This window comes from Notamacropus eugenii, chromosome 3 (assembly GCF_028372415.1).
Source record: "Notamacropus eugenii isolate mMacEug1 chromosome 3, mMacEug1.pri_v2, whole genome shotgun sequence".
Classification (NCBI taxonomy): domain Eukaryota; kingdom Metazoa; phylum Chordata; class Mammalia; order Diprotodontia; family Macropodidae; genus Notamacropus; species Notamacropus eugenii.
This window is the reverse complement of record NC_092874.1, coordinates 478,138,333-478,158,616: the sequence shown is the minus strand read 5'-3', so window position 1 is coordinate 478,158,616 and position 20,284 is coordinate 478,138,333. Positions and strand designations below refer to the sequence as shown.

At 45.0% G+C, this 20,284-nt stretch overlaps 1 protein-coding gene across 12 annotated transcripts in view; it reads left to right on the top strand.

The window, feature by feature from the left end:
• The window catches only part of CACNA1D (calcium voltage-gated channel subunit alpha1 D), a 351,834-nt gene that overhangs the window by 143,074 nt on the left and 188,476 nt on the right, over positions 1 to 20,284 (top strand). For 11 of the 12 annotated variants that reach the window (XM_072599051.1, XM_072599049.1, XM_072599046.1 and 8 more), the window contains 2 exons: positions 16,074 to 16,213; positions 18,576 to 18,718. In XM_072599051.1, the coding sequence (XP_072455152.1) occupies positions 16,074 to 16,213; positions 18,576 to 18,718 (283 nt within the window). Of the gene's footprint in view, positions 1 to 10,176; positions 10,446 to 16,073; positions 16,214 to 18,575; positions 18,719 to 20,284 lie in introns of those variants that run through there. The other variant, XM_072599052.1, reaches the window with a different exon arrangement.

Below are 20,284 nucleotides of genomic sequence, written 5' to 3'. Positions count from 1 at the left end.
GAGGAGGAACCAACCTGAAATTCCAACAATTCCTGCCTCAAAGAGTTTATATATTCAATAGGGAAAAGTCACCAGGGGCAACCAGGCAGTGTGGTGCAATGGAAAGAGTACAAGGCTTGAAGCCAGCACGACAAATTCAAATCCTGCCTCAATCCCTTATTTACTAACTGTATGACCTTGGGTGACTTATTTAACCTCTTTTTGCCTCAGTTTCTGCAACTGTGAAATGGGGATTTATAATATGAATACCTACTTTCCAGATTTGTTATGAGGGTTCAGATAACATTTGTAAAGCACTTAGCACAGTGTGGGATGTGTAGTAGCTGCTACATAAAGGCTGACTATTACTCTTGCTGTTGTAACATTATACCATGTGTTAATGTTAATGACAGTGTTGATAACAATGTTAGCAACATTGTAACAATGACTATAATGACAATGAAGATAATGTATCTATATTAAGGTATACTAAAGACAGGTCAGGTAATTTCATCTGGTGTCAGGCGTGGCTAGGTTCCAACAGTTGGGTGGATCAGGAAAGGCCTCATGGGAGGTGAGCTTTGTTAGCTTCCAGATGATATGAAACAGAAATTGAAAGACCTTTCTGAACCAACTCTTATGGTTTCCTGGCCAGGGCAAGGAGAACAAACACTCTTTGCACAAAACCAAGTCCGTATTTACAGAGTGTAGAGAGGTAGTACCGATTTCCCCCCTTCTAGCTCCATCAGCCATCTCCGAGCTGAGTAGGGTCATAATGAGTTCAAAGTGTTTTCCAATCTTTCAGTTATCTTGGGGGGGGGGGGGGCGGGGAGATGCATTTCCTTCAGGATTTTCTTGGGCCTTCTATGATGGGTACTACCTTTCTAAATAGTCAGGAACTACTTGTTTATCCACTTTTTCTGGGAAATTTAAACACCATAAAGGATGATGGAGAGGCAGTGTGGTATAATGAGCTGGCTTAGCAGTTGGGAGGGCCTGGCACAAGTCCTGCCTCTCATGTTATATCCCAGCTCTGTGACCCCTGAGCAAGACACTGATCCTGCAGGACTCTAGAAAGCTCTCTGACACCATAAGTTACATGCCAGGCAGGTGGCCACTTGCAGTGGCAGAGGGTATTTCCCTATCTGGGAGTCCCTTATACAAATGGAATGACAGGTCCAGTCAAAAATAAAGATGAATGATGGCAACCTTCAGGGATCATCTGACTAAATGTAATCACAGTGAGCTCTTGGAAGTAACCAAATTTTACTTGAACTCAATTATATAATAAAAATAAATGTGGCTCATCCTGCCATCACTGAAACCTTTCAATGCTAAGAGATGAAGGAGAGTAAAGATTCTTTGGTTTTTAATTGTGTTTGATCCCTGACAATGAAGTTGGAGCTGAAGTGGATGGAGTTGGTCAGGAGCTGGTCAGCAGCTGGCCTGTGGGAATGGGTCTGGGAGGCATCATCTCAGCCCAGATGCTGATGGCTTTATTGATTTAAGCTCCTGGCACACTCTTGTTACAATTTTTTTTTGAATCTCCCAATACCGCTAGAATGAATCCTTTTGGTTTAAAAATGCAGATCCCAATGGTTAAGGCAGTTGTGAATTATAACCATAAAATGATTAACACCCTGAGTGAGTTTATCCAGTGCTTTATCTCCATTATGGAATCTGCCATTTAAATATATTTATGCTTGTATTAATAAATTTATCTGTTCCAACGTGATCTCAGAATAGAACCCACCCTTAAAAGAAATACCTGTGAGGACTGATTCTTCAAAAACATCATTTTTACATCTAGGTTGAAAGGTGTGAACAGCAGAGCCTGAGGAGATGGAGTTCCCCAAGGCCACACTTCGCATCATCAGACCTTCCCTGGGCAGCTCCATCCTGCAGATGCTGTTGCCCAAGCCTTTCACTTGGGACCCTTGGTCCTTTTCTAGGGAAGAGACACAGCTGTTAGAGTTCAGAGAGGCCTCTCCCTGCAGGTTAGATTGTCTTTCCTCACCAGAGGCACTGTATGGAGGAGTGTCTTGCAAGCAGAAAGGTGTTAGAATGAAGGTCAGTTGTTCTCACCCTCACTTACTCCGAATCTCAGAGCTGGCAGGGACCTCAGTGACATTCCAGGCAGGCCCATAGCTTAGCTGGACTCTTCTGTGTGCACCATCCCTGGCAAGTAGGTATCCAGCCTCTGTTTGGAGACTTCAGTGAGGGGGAATCCACTTCTCTAAGGGCAGCCCTTTTCACTTTGGACCAGCTGGTTATTAGAAAGATTTTTTTTTTAACTACATCAACTAAATCTGCCTGTTTACAGCTTCCCCTCCTTTTTCCGGTGTTGTCCTCTGGGACCAAGCTGTACCAATCTGTTCCATGTGATTGTCTTTCAGCCACTAGAAGACAATTCATCACTTACATCCTGCCTAGGACTAGGGCTACCATTTTCCAGGCTACCCATCTCCAGTTCCATCAATGGATCCTCACGTGGCCAGAACGAATGTCACTGCCTATGCTAAAGACCATCGCCTGGAGGAACACCCATGATCTGTGGCTGACTCCTTTGGAACACTTCACTTCCTCCCCAGCCCAGATATAGTGGGTCACAGCCAGATATAGCATACTCACCACTCATCAAGGACCCTACTAGGGTGTTTCTGGACCTAAAAATGTTCATTCCTCTAGGGCATGATCCATAGTCCTGATGCTTGACAGTTGGTGAGAAGATGTGAGAAGTGTAAGAGAAGCATCTTTGATGTGATGACCTCAGGACTCAGGGTAGATGGGATACAGACTATCTCTTGAAGGATGGGGAGAATTTCAGCCTAATGAGATGAGGGGCAAGCACCTCAAGTCTAAGGAACACTGGACAAAGAAGGAAGGAATGAGGTGTCCTGGGCAAATAGTGGAGAAAGAGTCCAGTGATATCAGTGTGCAAAGGCAGGTTGGAGGCAGATGGCAGAGCCAGCTGATGACTGGATCCTGACTGGTAACCTGGATCCTCATTTGTCCGGGCCCTGACATATCTCATGTGGTGCACTTGAAGTCAGAAGACCTGGATATGAAACCTGCTTTTTCCTCTTACTAGTCATGGGACCACTCAACATTCTCTGAGCATCAATTCCTTCATCTGTAAAATGAGGAGGTTAATATTTGTGCTTCTCAAATGCCAGGAATGTTGTGGAGCCCAAATGCAGACAAACTTTGAAAACTTCAAAGGCCCATCTTAAGTATTAACTAAGCTGTTGTTTTCCAAAGGCAATTGTGGGGTGGGGGGAATTGCTCACATTATATCTATGCAATTGTACGTTTAGACCTGTCCTTCCTTTTTCTTTCTGATTCATTTTCAGACTGGTTACCAGAGGTTTAAATTAAAACTGATTCAACCAGAACTAGAGGAGCAACCGCAGATCCTCCAAGGTCACTAAGATCTGAGGTTTGGGAGGCGGTCCTAGAAATGCTTCTTGGATATCACTGCACCAGTCACCAGCCAGGCTCTCCACAGCCCAGCCATACCCTTGCTGAACTTGCTGAGGAGGGAGCAGCATCCCTTAATGATAGTGCCTGGCATGTAGCAAGGGCTGAATAAATACTTGTTGACTGACTAACGCCACTGCAGTAGACAGGGGCCTTGTACGGCTTCTCATCCTAAGGCCTGCATTCTGAAGGTCTAAATTTTCAAAGAGTGATTGTGAAGAAATTAAGCTTAGGCACTAGGCTTATGGGTCAGGAAGGGCTTATTATTTTTCCTGTTAATTCCTGATGAGTTTCTGGAGATAGTTTTAATTGCCTTATCCTTTTCAGATGACATTAATATTAAGAGAGCCCTCCAGAATGTGCACATTGTCTGTTTTTAGTTCTTCATTCCATCCAAAAGAGACCCAGTCTTGGCTCTCCAGACACTTATAGCCTAACAAGAGAAGTCAAAACAAGCGAAGTCCCTGGTACAGATGAATTTGGTATCAGATCTTGTTCCGTATGACAGCAGCAGCTGCCTACCTGGGAAGTTTGTACTGAGCTAGCTTTTAATCTGAAAAGACTTTTAGGAGGGAGGGCATAAAGTGAATGAGCAGATAATGACCTATGAGAGAAATCGAGAACTTCAGCTCCAGTCCTGAAGCCTGCAGGTTGGTAGGGGTTTTTGTCTCAAGCCATGTTCAGAGCTTTTCGTTCTTTAGTTGCTACGGTCGTTTCAGTCATGTCTGAGTCTGACCCCATTTGCGGTTTTCTTCACAAATACAGTGGAATGGTGTGCTGTTTCCTTCTCCAGCTCATTTTACAGATGAGAAAACTGAGGCAAACAGGGTTAAGTGACTTGCCCAGGGTCACACAGCTAGTACATGTTTGAGGCCCGATCTGAACTTGGGAAGAGTCCTGGTACTCTATCCGCTGCAGCGCCACCTAGTTGCCCTTGGTAGAAATAGGTATTTATAAGGATATTGAGGGATTATTTTGTAGAAGGAAACATCACCAACTATTTTTATCCTTCATATAACTAGGCTGTTATATGTTGAATTTGCTTAAAATGGGATCCACCTTCACAGTAGCAATCCTATTTCATCCCAGTGCTGGATAGGAAAACTCACTCTGACTTTGCAGCTGAGCTTTGCTATGCTTAGAGAGACAGCTGGATCTATGGTATAGATGAGTCTCCACAATGATGGGTTTAGCTAGATTGTTCTTTACTGGGTTCTTCTCTAATGAGTAATTCTCAGAATACCAAACAAAAAATGGACAAGCCCTTACTATGTGCCAAGCTCTGTGTTAAATGCTGAGGATGCAGATACAAAATGAGAGGTCAGTCCTTACCTTCAGAAAGCTTTAGAGTGGAACAAAGGGAGATGTCATGTGTAGGGGAGCAGTGACCCAAAAAGTGTGCTCTGGTTTGGAAGGTCACTGGGATGGGGAGGTGAGCAGAGCTGAGAAAGGATTTCAGAGGCCAGCTACTCCAACTCACACCCTTCCATAATAGCCCCAGCTTGTCTTCCAGCGTTGTTGCGTGATCTCGAACAAGGAAGAACTCCCTGCTTCCCAAGACCTCCCATTCTACTTTGGGACATTTCTAACTATAAGAAAATCCAGGAGGGGGATTTCTTTCACAAAACCATTCTGCAGCTCCCATGAATGTTTCCAGCTCTGCTCTCTGGGATCAAGCAGGTGGTGATTTCCTTATCCATGTGACAACCAATCAAATACTTGAAGGTAGCTAGCATGTTTCTTCCAATGTGCTCATCTCCAGTCTAAGCATTACCTCTTTTATCACCCAGTCCTCCTATGGCCTGATCTGACTAAGCTCTGGAGAGAAGAGAGATCTCAAGTTCTACATGGATGCCAAGAGCCAAAGGCATCACTGACATTTTCAGTGTCATGGAAAGATTCCTCAAAAATAAGAGCTAAATATGAAGACTAAACCAGGTTTAAAATGTGCCCTCGAGGCTCTCTGCCTCATTGGCCATCTGGGAAGGAGAGGCTCTCTTGATGTGTGTGTGTGTTACTGCTGTAAAGATCTATTATGGCTAAGCCCCCAGTAAGTAAAATCCCAAGTAATTTACAAAGTTAACCTGCCCTTTTAGCTCTTTCTGTTGCCTTAGGGTGCTGCTGTATAATATATGAAACCAGGAATTCCTGGTTGGAGTGTGAACTGGAGGGGGTTGGTTCATGTCTGCAGATGGATAGACTTAAGCTGGGAGGGCCTTCAGAGGTCATCTTCATTTTGCAGTTGGGGAAACTGAAGCAAAGAGAGGTGAAGGGTTTTGTCCAAGCCATAGGATCATAGACCTAGAGCTGCAAGAGTCAGATGCCATCAAGTCCCATCCCTTCATTTTCAGATGAGGAAACTGAGGCTCAGTGAGGCAAAGGGACTTGCCCAAGTTCACACATGGAGTTGGGGGCAGAGCAAACCTTGTTTCCTGACTCTAAATCCAGAACTCTTCTCACCACCTTGTCCTCCTTCTTATAAACACAATTCTGGAACAAAATTATATTCCATGCCAGGCAGCGAATTTCAGTGTTTTGGAGCTTAAAAATGTTACAACCTCTTCAAGGTGAGGAACTTGAGGAAAATCTTCAAAAACAAGGAATTTTGTCTCCAAATGAGCCTGGAGGATATCATGGGTGTATGGATGTAAGGATAAATGTGTGTATCTATTCTATATACATAACTAGATCAGTGTGGCTGATACTTTGGTTTATTTTTAAAGTCTTTGAAAATAGATTATTGAGATTTTAAATACACGGATGTACCAGAATTAAAGTACACAATGTAACCTTCAAGTCAGGGGCATCTTGTTGTGTAGCACAAAGAGCCTTAGTTTCAGTGTTGCCCTTTTCCTCTCATTACTTGGCTCGGTACCCCCCTCCCCTAGTTATCTGGGAGAATCTATCTGCTGGACAGCCTGGCACAGACTCCTATCCTGCAAGTGCACTGGTCACAGCAGAGCTTGATGAGTTTTATTAGATACCAAGAAAGGAAAAGAACCCCATGCCCTCCTCCCCCCACCAGTTTAGAATGACTCCAAGTCCCAGTAGTCCCAGTAACATATTCCAAAGTCACTCAGAATCCCAGTATTGAGAATGCAGGTCTAGCGGGGTTCTCTCTGGGAAAACTTTTACAAACTGGTTTGTATTGCCTGAATCCTCAGTCTGCCACTCCCAGGATTCTCCATTGGCCCTGTCTACTGCCCTTACACTGTTTTTTAGCCCTGTTCTCAGTCTCTCATTACCTCATTGGGAGCTTAAGGAGCACAATGAGTACAAGATTTGGAAGCAGATGACCTGGGTTCAAATCCTCAAATACCTGTGAGACCTTGGACAAATCACTTAACTTCTCAGGGCCTTGGTTTCCTCATCTGTAAAAAACGGGAATGAATCAAATGGCCTGTAAGGTCCCTTGCAACTCTAAATCTATGATGGTAGAGCTCCTCAGAGTAGGGCTTATCACTTGTGGCATTATTGAGGAAGAAATATTACTGTCCCCATTTTACAGATGTGGAAGCTTGGGTTCAGAGAGGCAAAGAAACTCCGCCCCCCCCGCCCCAGTCACACCCCCAGGTAACAAGTGTCGGCATCACATCTTAAATCTGGCTCTCTCAACACAAGGTACTGCACAGTTCTGACTTCCCAAAGTTCCTGGTTCACTATGGGAAAGCATGTCTTTCACCTTTATTTCTCTTGATTCCTCTGAGTGCTCAAGTCAGTGAATGGGATACGTGATAATGGCAGCCAGACTAGATCCTGCTGTTTCATCCCTCTCACTTCTAATGAAGCTCACCTCCTGATGCTCCCCAGTCTCCACTCCACCTCTGTCCCAGCATCCCTTCTTACACCCTCAGCTTCTTCCTCTGGTGAGTTCCTCCCTGGAACCCCATTTGAAGAAGTGTCAGTGCCAGCAATGCTCTGAATCTCAGGACTACTTTTCCACCTTCCTCCCACTTGGGTACTTCCTCTCCCCTCTCCGCTCCCCAAGTCCTTTTCAGCCCCCGCTTTTGGTGCTCCTCCACTAGACTGGACTCTTCTTGAAGTTAGGGCATGTTTTTCTTTTTGCTCGTATTTTTCCTTTTTGTATCTTTATTAGCACAGCGTCTGGCACGTAGTAAGTTCTTTAATACATGGCTTATCTAATCTAATACATCAATGTTGTGTTGATATATCTGGATATTTGAGAGGCCCAGCCCTCTAAAGGTCTTGTTTTGAGCCTGGACTGGCCACTCAATGTCTGGCCTACAGCTGCTTACTAATTTCTTGCCAAAGACACTTTGGTATGGAGTCAAATTGTTCAGGATCATAACTGCTGATTCTTAGTAAATCTCATTATAGTAAAGTTGGTTGGTCCAACATTTTGTCAACAGAAAATCTCTATTGACCATACTCTTCAAATCCCCTTCATTAATTTTTATTTAATAAATTAGTTCTTCACTGAAAGAACTGGGAGATATGATTGTCGAGGTGTTGTTAGGGAGGTGCCACAAGATCAGAGGAAAGGAAAATGTTCTCAGTTTTCAAAGACAAAAGTGAAAAGGGTAGAGTTTTTAAATTATAGGCCAGAGACCTTGTTTTCTATTTGGCAAAATTCTAGAATATAGCATTGCAAAAATGGTTTATGAACATTGACTGGATGCAGGGATCATTAATAGCCAACATGGCACACCAGATTAACCTTGTTTCCTTTTTGGGAAAAAAACATTCACAGGATTGCCACAAGGGAAGTGGCATATTGGAGTAAAGCTTGAGATCCTGGTTGCTTAGACTTTCACCCAGCATTTAAGCAAACCTCCTCTGCTGTTTGTGTGGATAACATGAAGATACGGGCACTAGATAACACAATCAGGTAAATTCAGACTTAGTTAAACAACTAGCACCAGAAGGTAGTCATTAGTAAGTCACCGTTGACTTGGAGGAAGCTTGCTTCTGGGGTAGTTCTTAGGCATGTAGACTAAAAGCTGAAAGGGACCTTAGAGGTCATTGAATCTGACCTCCTCCTTTTGCCTATGGGGAACCTGAGGCCCAGAGATATGAAATGACTATCTGAAGGCACTTTTTCTACCACATCACACAGAGTTCACGTGGATAGAGTGCCTGGTGTAGAGTCAGGAAGATTTGAGCTGAAATCCAATATCAGACAATTACTAGCTGCGTGACCTTGGACAAGGAACTTAACTTTTTTCAATCGCTCAGCCAGTCAATAAACATTAAGTTCCTACTATGTGCTAGGCACTGTGCTAAGTGGCAAGAGACAGTCTTTGTCCTTGAGTAATTCACAGTCTAGTTGAGGAGACAACATGCAAATAAATAGATGGAAAGCAAACCTCTATCTATCTATCTATCTATCTATCTATCTATCTATCTATCTATCTATCTATCTATCTATCTGATAAATAGGAGATAATTAACAGAGGGAAGGCAGTGAGACCCTGTAGAAGATGGGACTTAAAGGAAGCCGGGGAGACCAGTAGTCAGAGCAGAGGAGGGAAAGTGTTCCAAGCTTGGGGAACAAGCAGAGGCTGAAGCTGGGAGACAGAAACAACCAGGAGATGGAAGACCAGACGGTGGGAAGTGAGGCGTTAGAAGACCGGGAAGGTGGGAAGGAGGTAGGTCATGAAGGGCTCTGAATGTCAAGTAAAGCATTTTGTATTTTTCCGGGAGGTCATGGGGGGCCAGTGGAGTTTATTGAGTGTGTGTGTGTGTGTGTGTGTGTGTGTGTGTGTGTGTGGGGCGGGGGGGGGGGGGGTGATGTGATGAGACGTGAAATGAGGATAATAAAAGCGTATCTCTTCTTGCTGTAAGGATAAAGTGTTTGTAAAGGGCTCAGCACACAGCAGGCACTTAATCAGTGCTTATTCTCACCCCATCCCCTTTCTTTCCTCCCATTTCCATTCCTCCCATAAATATACATTTAGCATATATTCTAAAATAAACCCAATGGTGCACCCCAACTGGAAAGTGACTTGGATCCGAAAGGCTTGTTGGGGTTCACTCTTTGTAGTTTTTTCAGATTTGTTTGCTTGTTTTCCATTTTCAACAGCCCCTTCCATAACTTTTACACGCCCCCCCCCCAGGGGGTCCACAGTTTTACACCCCGCCCCCCCACGGGGGCTCCACAGTTTTACACCCCGCCCCCCCCACGGGGGCTCCACAGTTTTACACCCCGCCCCCCCCACGGGGGCTCCACAGTTTTACACCCCGCCCCCCCACAGGGGCTCCACAGGCAGTCTGGCTTAGGTTCGTAATCTAGAGCCACAGAGCGCCTCCCCGCAGGGAGGGGCCGGCCGAACCGCAACTGCTCTCACCCCCGACCAGGGTGGCCCGTCCCACTCGGGGGCAGTTCCCTCAGTTCGGAAGTTTTTCTAACACTGGGCCCCAAATAAAAGTCCTTCGAGAGTGGTCCTTGGTGCCCAAGCCTGGGATGGTGGAGGGATGCTCTGCGCCTGCGCTCTGGCCCCAAAGGCGGCGTGCTTTAGATAGAGCCTGGGGCAGGGGCAAGCTGTGCATGCCCGCCAGAGGCTAGCGTGGAGAGGGCAGGGGCAGTGTCGTGCGCCTGCGCAGTGAGCTTGGGCGGGAGCACATGGCCTATGGCTGCCCTAAGCTAGCTATGCACATGCGCTCTAGCCTGCGATGGTGCAGACTGCGGGCCTGGCGAGGCTCTGCGCCTGCGCGCTAGCCCGGAGCCTAAATGCACGGTCTGCGCTCGCTTCCGGCTGTCCTTACTTCCTGCACGTGGCTGCTGCCTCAGCGGACGACGCCTGAGGGGAGGTCGGAACCCAGGGCCTGGCAGGGCCCCCGAGGGGCGAGGCGTCGGGGCCTTCCTCCAGGCCCCAAGGTCTTCCCCTCCCCCAGGAGGCGCAGCCACTGCTCATGGCAGAGGGTCTCCTTCCTCTCTGGAGAGCTGGGGTGGAGCCGTGGGCGTGTCTGTCCTGTGCCTCTGCCTCCCCTCCCCCCACGAGCTCCAAGGGACTTCATCAGCGGAGGTAAGGGTCGCAATGAGGCAGCCGCGAAGCATTTCGATTTTCTTTTGGTAATTGGAAAGACTCAGAGCCACTTGTGGGCGACAACTGGGGGCTTCTCACCTGGTCTGGGTCGTGGGATGGGCTGCATGGGGCCCCCCCAGGTCCTCAAGGGACACGCGGCATGCCCTTGAGGACCTGGGGGGGCACCCTTGAGGACCTGCGCCCCTGAGGACCTGCACCCTCGAGGACCTGGGGGGGCCACATGCAGCCTCGAGGCCCTTTTAGAGCTAAGGAAGTGAGAGGTTCTCCAGGGCAGCCCCTAAATGCACCTAACAGTGTGAAGTCAAGTCTCCAAATCCAGCCTCAAAGAGATTGCGGAGGGAGGCGATCACGTGACTTGTAAGGGGCCCGCCAGCACGTGTTCGTCCGTCGTGACCCATCTGGCACGAGAGCACCTCGTGTTCTCAGGTTTCCAGGTCGGACAGGAGGAACGTCCATCAGTCTGACCACGTGGAACGTGCGACGTGTGGTCTTACCTGTGAACGATAAAAGCGCGGAGGCTGTTTGGGGATCTGGCTTTGTTCTTGGTGTCCTCAGCGCCCAGCACAGTGCCCGCCGTTTAATCAATGTTTCCTGCTTGGGCCCCTGGAAGGGGGAGAGGAGGACGTGCCCTCTGGGCATCTGTCTGGGCAGAGAGACAGGGGACGGGGAGGGACGTGACGGGGCGTGGTGGGAGGGGTGTGGCGGGAAGGGGCGTGGTGTGGCGGGAGGGGCGGGGCGGGGCGTGACGGGGCGTGGTGGGAGGGGTGTGGCGGGAAGGGGCGGGGCGGGGCGTGACGGGGAGGGCGGGGCGGGGAGGGGCGGGGAATGAGCCTGGAAAGGGAGAAGCCCCATTGGGAGGAGTCGCCCGTTCTTTCAGCGGACGGTGGTGGCGATCTGTCGGAGGGGACAGAGGAGGGAGCGAAGGTCTGCGGACGACCCCGTGTTGGGGATGTTACGGAGGGAGTGGCCGCTGGGTCTGTTAAAAAGGCTGCCCCTTTCTGGCGTGTTTTCTCTCTGTGCTCTCTCGGGGATCTCTTCTTCCCGCGGGGTCATTTGTTACCTTTCTGCGTCTGACTCCCACATCCACACATCCAGGCACTTGCCCGCTGGACATCTCCACCTAAGGGAGAGCCCACAGGCATCTGAGATGCAAGTAATAACTGGGACTGCTGTGGAAATAGTTTTGCCTGATAGCACATGTACAGACGATATCAAAGTGCCTACCATTTTCGGAATGAGGGAGGGAGAAAAATGTGGAGCTCAAAATGTTGTAAAAATGAATACTAAGAATTTTCTTAACAAGTAACGGGGGAAAAAGTAAAATACTATTGAAAAACAAAATGCAAATAATAAAGGTGACTTACTATCTTCTCTCCCAAACTCTCCCTCTTTCTCTGTTTGTGTTAGAGGTGGGAATGGAGCTCAGGTTCTCCAGTTCCAAAGCCATGGTGTCTTCTACCATAGCATGTGGGATGTGAACATTGACTGCTTTATGATCATACTCAGAATCTCTGATTTCTTAGGCCAGCCCTCCTTCCCCCAACTATTAACCTCTTTTAAACTTAATCCCTAAACCCAAATGCTTTTTATTCCTGTCTCACTCCCATTATAATACAGACTCCCTGGGGTTAGAGACAGTCTCACTTTTATATTTTTATCAACAGAAATACCACATGGGTGCTTAATAAATGCTTTTTCATTTACTCATTCATTCATTCAGCCCATCCTTCTAGAGTAATGTCAAATTATTCTCCTTCATGCACTCTGTGTTCCAGTGAGATGGACTTACTTGCTGTTTCTGTACAGACTATTCCATCTTCCTCTTCTGTCTATTTCTACAGATTGTCCCCCATGCTTAGAATTCAGCCTTTGAACCTCTTACTCCAGGGAGGGGATCTTAATCTCTTTTTTTGACAGTTATTCTGGTGAACCCTGTGGACTCCTTCTCAGAAGAATGTTGTCAAATGCAGAAAATAAAATACATAGAATTACCGTTATCAAAATATAAAATAACCTCCAAAATCAAGTTCATAGATCCCAGATTAAGAACCCCTGCTCTATCCTTTGCAGTCCTTAGCTCTCTTCAAGACTCAGCTCATCCACCACCTATGAGAGAAGTCTTTCCTGATTTCTTCCACCTGTTAAGTGATCTGCACCCGTCTTTCAGACTAGAACTTAATTTGTATTTATTTTGTTTACATTATTCCATGAGCTAAAAAATTCCTCACTAGGTAACTAGCCTACTGGTGACTAGCCTCCTTGTTCAGTTGAGCTGGTCCTCAGAGAGTAGATTCCTTCTGTTGCTGGGGCAGTATCTGAAGCTTTTCCAGCCTGGGGAGCCCACCACACGTTGACCTCAGTTCTTGTAACCTGGCTTCCTCTACCACAATGAGGCCTTAGAGGAAGATTGTAGAAGCTTTTCTATTTTTCTAGCCTCCCACCTGTGTCGTGATAAATAAGGCTTCAATACGACAGTCTCTGAAAAATGAAATATCAGTGCTATGCAGAGGGAAATGGAGGAGCATATGGCGACACATTCAACAAATTTATGAATTGTTCACTATGTGTCATGAACTATGAGATAGTAGGGATAGACTATACAAATCGTACCAAAGTTCCACAAAGAAGAAAGCAGTGTATAGTGCTGAAGATTTAAAATTACATTAAATAATACAAAAAAGTAACATTTAAAAATTGTATCTTCCCTTGTGGTTACACTTGTCAAGGTTTAATTTCTACGTTGTGTGTGTGTGTGTGTGTGTGTGTGTGTGTGTGTATGTGTGTATGTGATTGAAGTGAAGGCTAACTAGCTGGCATATGAGGCCTGTTGCCCTTGCCTTTCAGAGGTAAGCTGTAAACCTTTTCATTGGGTACACTTCATCTAGGTGGTTTCCATTCCTTTTGTTTTCTTATCAGGTTGATATATTTTAAAAAACATGAGTACTTGCAGCTCTACCTGCAAAATCGGTCTTGCCTTCAGACCTTCTTTTCTGTTTCTTCCACCCTCCTCACCTTGCATGCAGATGTTAATCTCCCACCTGGTCTTCATGCCTTTTCGTTCTTCTTTTAATTCATGTCACACGTCACTGACAGACCAGTTTCGCACATACATAAATCCATTCATGTCACTGCCCTGGGACATCAAAAACGTTTTTGGTGATTCTTCATCATGTGCCAGATAAATACTAACTCTTTAGGTGGCCAGTTAGTGCTCTCCACAATCTGGTCTGGGATGACCCTTTCAGACTTCCTCATGCTGTTCTTTTTTACATACTTTTGGTACACTGTGTGAAATATTTTGTATTCCAAACTTCTGCTTTCCCACTTTCAGGCTTTTGATCGTACTCAGCTTCCCTCTATGCTTGAAATATACTTCCTTGCCCTCCTTCTCTAGCCATCTTTCACAGTTTAATCCAAATGCCACCTCTTCCTCAAAGCTTTGCCATAAACCGTTGTCTTCCTTCCTCAGACACAGTTCAAAGTTCCTTCTTTGAACTCTCATAGCACTTTGTTTGTATTTATCATATAGACTTTTCACATTCTGCCTTATATTTATATGTCTCATTTCCTCTGTCAGAGGTTAAGTTCCTTGTAGGAAGAGACTAGCCTTCATTATCTTTGTCTCTCCCATTTCCTAGTGCCTCATACAGTGTACACTCAGTTAATGTCTGTTAAATTCAACTGAATTGGAGTCATATTAATAATGTTGAGGTGATTGAGTGCCTATAAAGTATTGACACACTGGAAGGATAGACATAGAAGTATCCCAGGGAGAAATGCAGGCAAACTTTCCTAGGTCAGGGACAGACACTGTACAAATCCTGCCAAAACTCTACAAAGAAAAGTCTCTGCTTAAGAGTTTTCTGACTCTGATTTAGGTAGCTTCCTTTTAGTAGAAGACTCTTGCACAACTCCTACCCCCTTTATCAGTGTTAAATGACTCTGTGATGGCAAACTTCTTAGCTTGGCATGTAAAGCCCTGTGTAATCAGGTTTCTGCCTACTTTTCAGACTCATTTAACACTGCTCCCCTTCACATACTTTCCATTTCAACCAACTGGGCAAGCCATCTCCCAATTCTCTGTCTCCTTCGCCTAAAATGTATTCCCTCTTAAGGTCTGCCTCTTACATAACTTGGGGTTGGCCACTCCTTTTTCCAGTCTCCGAGTGGTAATCTCCCTCAGACATTGCTGGTCCAGGGCATAGTTGGTTCAGAACAAAAATCCTCTTTCCTGATTACGTTTAAGGGAGAAGGTTGTTCCAAAATCACCCCCATCAGGTTGGCTCCTTGCCACATGCTGGTTAGAACATCACAAACAGCAAACACCAAGACAATTTATTTAGTCGACAAAATCAGAATCCCATAGAGTCAAACATCTTCGAAGACATTCTGGAGTAAATTGGCTCTTTAAACAGGAGTGAAATCTTGCCTCTGAAGAGAAAGGCACTGATCTCACCCCAGGGAAATTCCCTGGAGTCTGTAGGGAGACCTGCTGGAAACCTGGGGCATGCTGGGCACCCAGCTACTTGTCTGTAGCTTCCAGAGTACTTCTCTTTTCCCCTACCTGCCTGTAGTTGAACCTAAACAGAGTGTAGGACAATGTCTTTTCTCAAAGAAGAAAAGAAAAAAAATGTCTCTTCAGCGCTCCCAACGCGTGTCCATGAAGCATTGATTGTGGCAGTGTCTCACCACCAATCTGGGTAGTCTCCCATAGAATGCCCCGGCTCAGGTGGAGTCTCAGTTCTCCTGAGAAGCCTTCACTTACTTCAGGGCTCTCCTCATTTCCTAGTCATTGGTGCTCTTTCTCTTGACATTTAATTGGATTTACCCGATCATGCCAGATCTTTCTAGTTGAATGTAAGTGACTGGAGGGTGAGGCCAGTACAGTGCTGGCACAGAGTATATTCTTCAGAGTAGAAGAGAGTGTGCAAATGGCATGGATGACTCTGTGCTTCTCAGGTCTCCTGGTGGGAAGGTTTACTATAGTTTTTCACTCAGAAGTGTAATTTAACCCTTCTGGTAAAGGGAAAAGGTGCTGCCTGCCAGTGGAGAAAATGGTTGCTTTGGAGACAGTGGACCTGAGTTCAAATCCTGATTCAACTGCTTACACCCTATGTGATCTTGGAGAAATCATTTAACTTTCAAGGGCCTCCCACTTTTCGTATCTGATGAAAGATGAAAGGATTGTCATGTGTGGCCTCTGAGGTCCCTTCCCCCTCCAGGTCCATTATCCTATGATCTTACTTGCTTCTAAACGATTTTATTACAAAGCATAGTTCTGAAATTTATTTACCCCATGATTTTCTGCACTCCAATCGAAAGATGAAGAAACATTTCAATCTTTATAATGTGTGAAAACCCAGGCATGCCCATTCTGTCACAGTAGTTCCTTTCGCAGTAACCTTAGCAGTATAGATGGCTTAAGTGCATTTAGGTCGTCTGGAAGTGAGTGTGTTTGCTACTCGATTGCTCAGATTAAAAGCAATATTTGTTATTTAAGAGTAACACCAAAGGGGGCGTACCTGTTGAGTGGCTTTCGTTTATATACGTCTTGGTGATAATGGTTGTTTTATCTCTCTCCCTCTTCTTTTCTCCATTCCCCAACAGGAAAAAGTAGAATATGCCTTCCTGATCATTTTTACAGTTGAAACATTTTTGAAGATTATAGCCTATGGATTATTGTTACACCCTAATGCTTACGTTAGGAATGGATGGAATTTGCTGGATTTTGTAATAGTCATAGTAGGGTAAGTCATTTATGTTTGGGGAGCTATGTGGAAAAGAGAAATTGGTGTGAAGTTTTTGTTGTTGTTTTGTTTTGTTTTTGTTTGTTTGTTTTGAGGTGGACTTTCTGGGGGAGAGGGAGTGGAAATGGATGTTGAGTTTTTCCCCATATTTGTATTAGGGGCCTGACTTGAGATGAGTTTAGAAAAATAGCAGAACTGTTAGTCTCCTAGTGGGAACATGTTTGAAATTCACCATCATTTTAATGAGTCCCCCAATGAGTACCCTGTGAAGGAAATCTTTATCCAAGATTTAATCTGGCTGTGAATCTCCAATATGCTGGCCTTGCTGGCCTAGGCTGTAATGAAGATGGCTCCTAATACTTATCTTTCTGTTGAATAAAAAGAAACAAAATTGTCTTCCAACTGGTGTGATACTCGACTGTGTCCCCATTATTTCCCTTGGGCTGTAAATTGTTTTCTGCAAACTTATGGGGGACTTGGACATATATTAAATAACAGAGAATGCTTAAATAACATGAAATGTCTGGCTTTAGATGAAATAACCTAGACAATGCAGAGAGACAGCCATGCTCCATAGATCATCTCATGGCAGTGAGGGGAGGGATATACCCTAAGGAGTATCTGAGTTAAGGAGGCCCAAAGGCCTTCAGTTTATTTACTACCTTGTGGAGCTCTGACCTACAAAGGAGCCTCTATCAGAGCAGGAAATAGATGCCCTGGGGCCATTTTCTTATATGACACCCTTCCCTTTCTGCTTTCTTGGGCCTTCTTCCATTGTGTCTCCCAGGCTGCACAGGGCTCCTTAGCCATTCCCGGGTCTAGATGTAGATCACATTGTATTGTTATCTCCCAGAGATTTACAGTGGACTAATGGTGTATAAGTCATGATGACCTTATTCCACATGTGTGTGCAAACACAGACACACGTAGATTTCTTTCAAAGACTTTCACTGTCTTTTCTTTTCAAGAGGTTCAGATTGGACTCTCAGAAAGCCAGGATTGCTCAGACCTAGCAGTGGTGAGCAGACGCCCTCTTGAGGTTGTTGGGCAGATGGACAAAAGAAAGTTTTTTGTCAAAGGGCTTCATGTCCACATGGGCAAATGCGATATTGCTATGAATATATGAAAGTCATCATAAAACATCTCTCTTCCCCATTTTTTTCCAGGTATAGGCTTGGAAGTCCCCCAGTTGAGTAGGGCAGATGGTCATGCAAAACTCTGCACAAAGGATGCAATCTGGCTTCTCTTACTGTGTGTCCAGTCTGGCTGTGCTCACTCTTTCCTTATATGTCCGTCAGGCAGCCGGAAAGTGGGAATAATAATCACATATACTTAGGTTTTACTCTATTAAAGCATTTAATTTTCAAGATTCCCATTCATTTTCTTGTTATAACCACCAGGGAGATAGAACAGATATTAATGCTTCCATTTTATGATTGAGCTAATTAAGTCTTGGAGAAGCTGATTGATTTGACCAAAGTCCCATGGCTATTACCCAGTGGAGCCATGCCTGGAGCTTGCTCTCATGACCTTTGCTGTTGTGTGTTTTCTTCCAAACTATGATGAATAACTCAGTTCCCTCACCCTCCTTCACTCTTCTGGCCTTATATCTAATGATGAAAATGAGCCTCACTTTGTGGATATCAGTCTAGTACATGAAGTCCAGTTGAGCCCTGTTCTTCCAGTGAGTAAGCTTGCAAGATGAAGAATCCAGTATGCCAGTGTCTCATTGATTAAACAATCAAATATATACTTGAATTATGGAAAACTTCTAAGAGACATTTAATTCCTTGAGGCTACTAAGTTCCTGCCCAGGTATCTCAGATGAGCACCTTATAATGTGAAAAAAAATATTGCTGTTCCCTAATATAAGAGCCTCAAGATCATTCTTGGAGAAATTAGACAATTACTGTTGATAGTTGTACTGGGTCTTCTACAAATGAGGTGAGTCCTATGACCTCTCAGGGCTTTGGTTTCCTCTGTTCTGATGTGCAGAGGTGAATTAAATAAACATTCAGGTCCCTTTCAGCCTGGCATTCCTGTGGTTCTTTGATGAAGTACTGTTGTGCATGTAGGTGGGGAAGAATGGAAATGAAGATGGATCCTGAAAAATAGAGGGGGGGGGGTTCACACTCATTTCTCCTTGTTTAGAGGTGAAAGCAGTTTTTAATGGAGTATCACAGCACACACTCTACCCAGGACCCTTTTGTGTGTACTCTTACAGATGTTCCTTACGTCTACTTTTATTTAAATTACAGTCTTGCAGAATTAGCATTGTCTGAAAATAATTGTGGTCACTGTGTTTTACCTCCTCAGGTGATATAATTTATTGTCTTTCTCTCTCTCTCTCCTCTTCTTTCAGATTGTTTAGTGTAATTTTGGAACAATTAACCAAAGAAACAGAAGGAGGTAACCACTCTAGTGGCAAATCAGGTGGTTTTGATGTCAAAGCCCTTCGCGCCTTTCGAGTGTTGAGACCACTTCGGCTAGTATCGGGCGTGCCCAGTAGGTTTTCTTCCTTTTCTAGACCTTAGAGTTGATGTTTGGTGGGTCTTTTCAGGTCATGTTTCGAATTTGTCAGTGACGATTTGGAGTAGAAAGCACCATGATGGATGAATGGCTATCTCAAAAAGTAGTTATGTGAATGAAAAGCTGTTTTGGGGGCTCCGCATCTCGTGAAGCAATCCAGTTTCAGTTCAATCTTAGGGGACGAGTGGGAAGACATTCCCTTTGAAAGCAACTGAGAGTATGCCCAGTCTTGAATTCTCATTTGTTTGTTATACTTCTATGGTATAATGTCGTATTGGAACCTCAAATTCAAAATGTCAAAAACCTAGCTCATCATCTTTCCTTCCCAGTTTCTGCTCTTGACCACCTTATTTCTGGTATTGATATGACCGTCTTTTCACTTGCACATGAAATCTGTCCTAACAACCTCTCAACTCCCAAGTCTTGTTGGTTCTTCCTTTATAATATCTTTTTATCCTCTTTCTTTCCATTTCTACAGTCACCATCTTAGTTCAGGCCCTTACCTTTTACCTGGACTACTGTAATAGCTTCCTAATTGCCTCCAGATTTAATATTTCTAATTCTTCCCCAGTACCACAAGACCAGATTAGTCTTCCAGAACCACAGATCTGATCACAGTCTGTTCCCGCTCAAAGCCTTCAGCTGTTCACTCTTTCTTGGAATGGCTCACTCCATTTCTATGTTATCTGATTTGTGAGACTGTTCTTATTCTCCTCTCCCACACACATGCCCTCCAGGCCTGCCCAGAAATGATTTGAAAGGTGGTGTACTACACCAAAATGGGAGAGTCTAGAGGAAGGTTAGTTTTAGGAGAGAGAAGATGATGGAGTTGCATTTTGGACACGTTTGAGATGCCTCTGGTTCAGACGTGAAGAGATGTCCAGCCAGTGATGGGTGGCTGTAGCTCAGCCTACCTGAGCGGGATTGATAGATCTGGAAATTATTTACATGGAGGTAATAATTGAACCTAACAAGAGTAACTGTAATAATAATGATAATGACATGTCTGTCCTTTTAAAGCTTACACAGTGTTCTACACACATGTTCTCTCTTGAGCCTTCCAGCTAATCTGTGAAGTAGGTAATGTGGGTACTATTGTCTCCATTTTCCATATGAGGAAACAGAGGTCCAGAGAGGTCACTCATTTACCCATGGTTGCCCCGTAAGTGTCAGAAATGGATTTTAACTGCGGTTTTCTTGACTCCAGATCTGACATCTACTACACCACATAGCACAGAGAGAATGAAAGAGGGCCCTAAGCCTTGGGAGTGCCCATGGGTAGAGGGTTAGGATGTGAATATGAACCCAACAAAGGAGGAGAATCAGGGGAGAAACCCAGGACTGGAAGGGCAGGCAGGAGTTGGTAGTAGTCAGTTTTACATGATCAAGAATCAGCTGTCAGAGTCAGCAAAGAAGCCATCAGCCAGTTGGGAGGGAGCAGGTTCAATTGAGATGGTGTGTGTGGAAGCCAAACTGCACAAAATTTCCATGTCTGTTTATTCACTCATAAAATACAGGGATTGGGTAATATTATTGACCCCA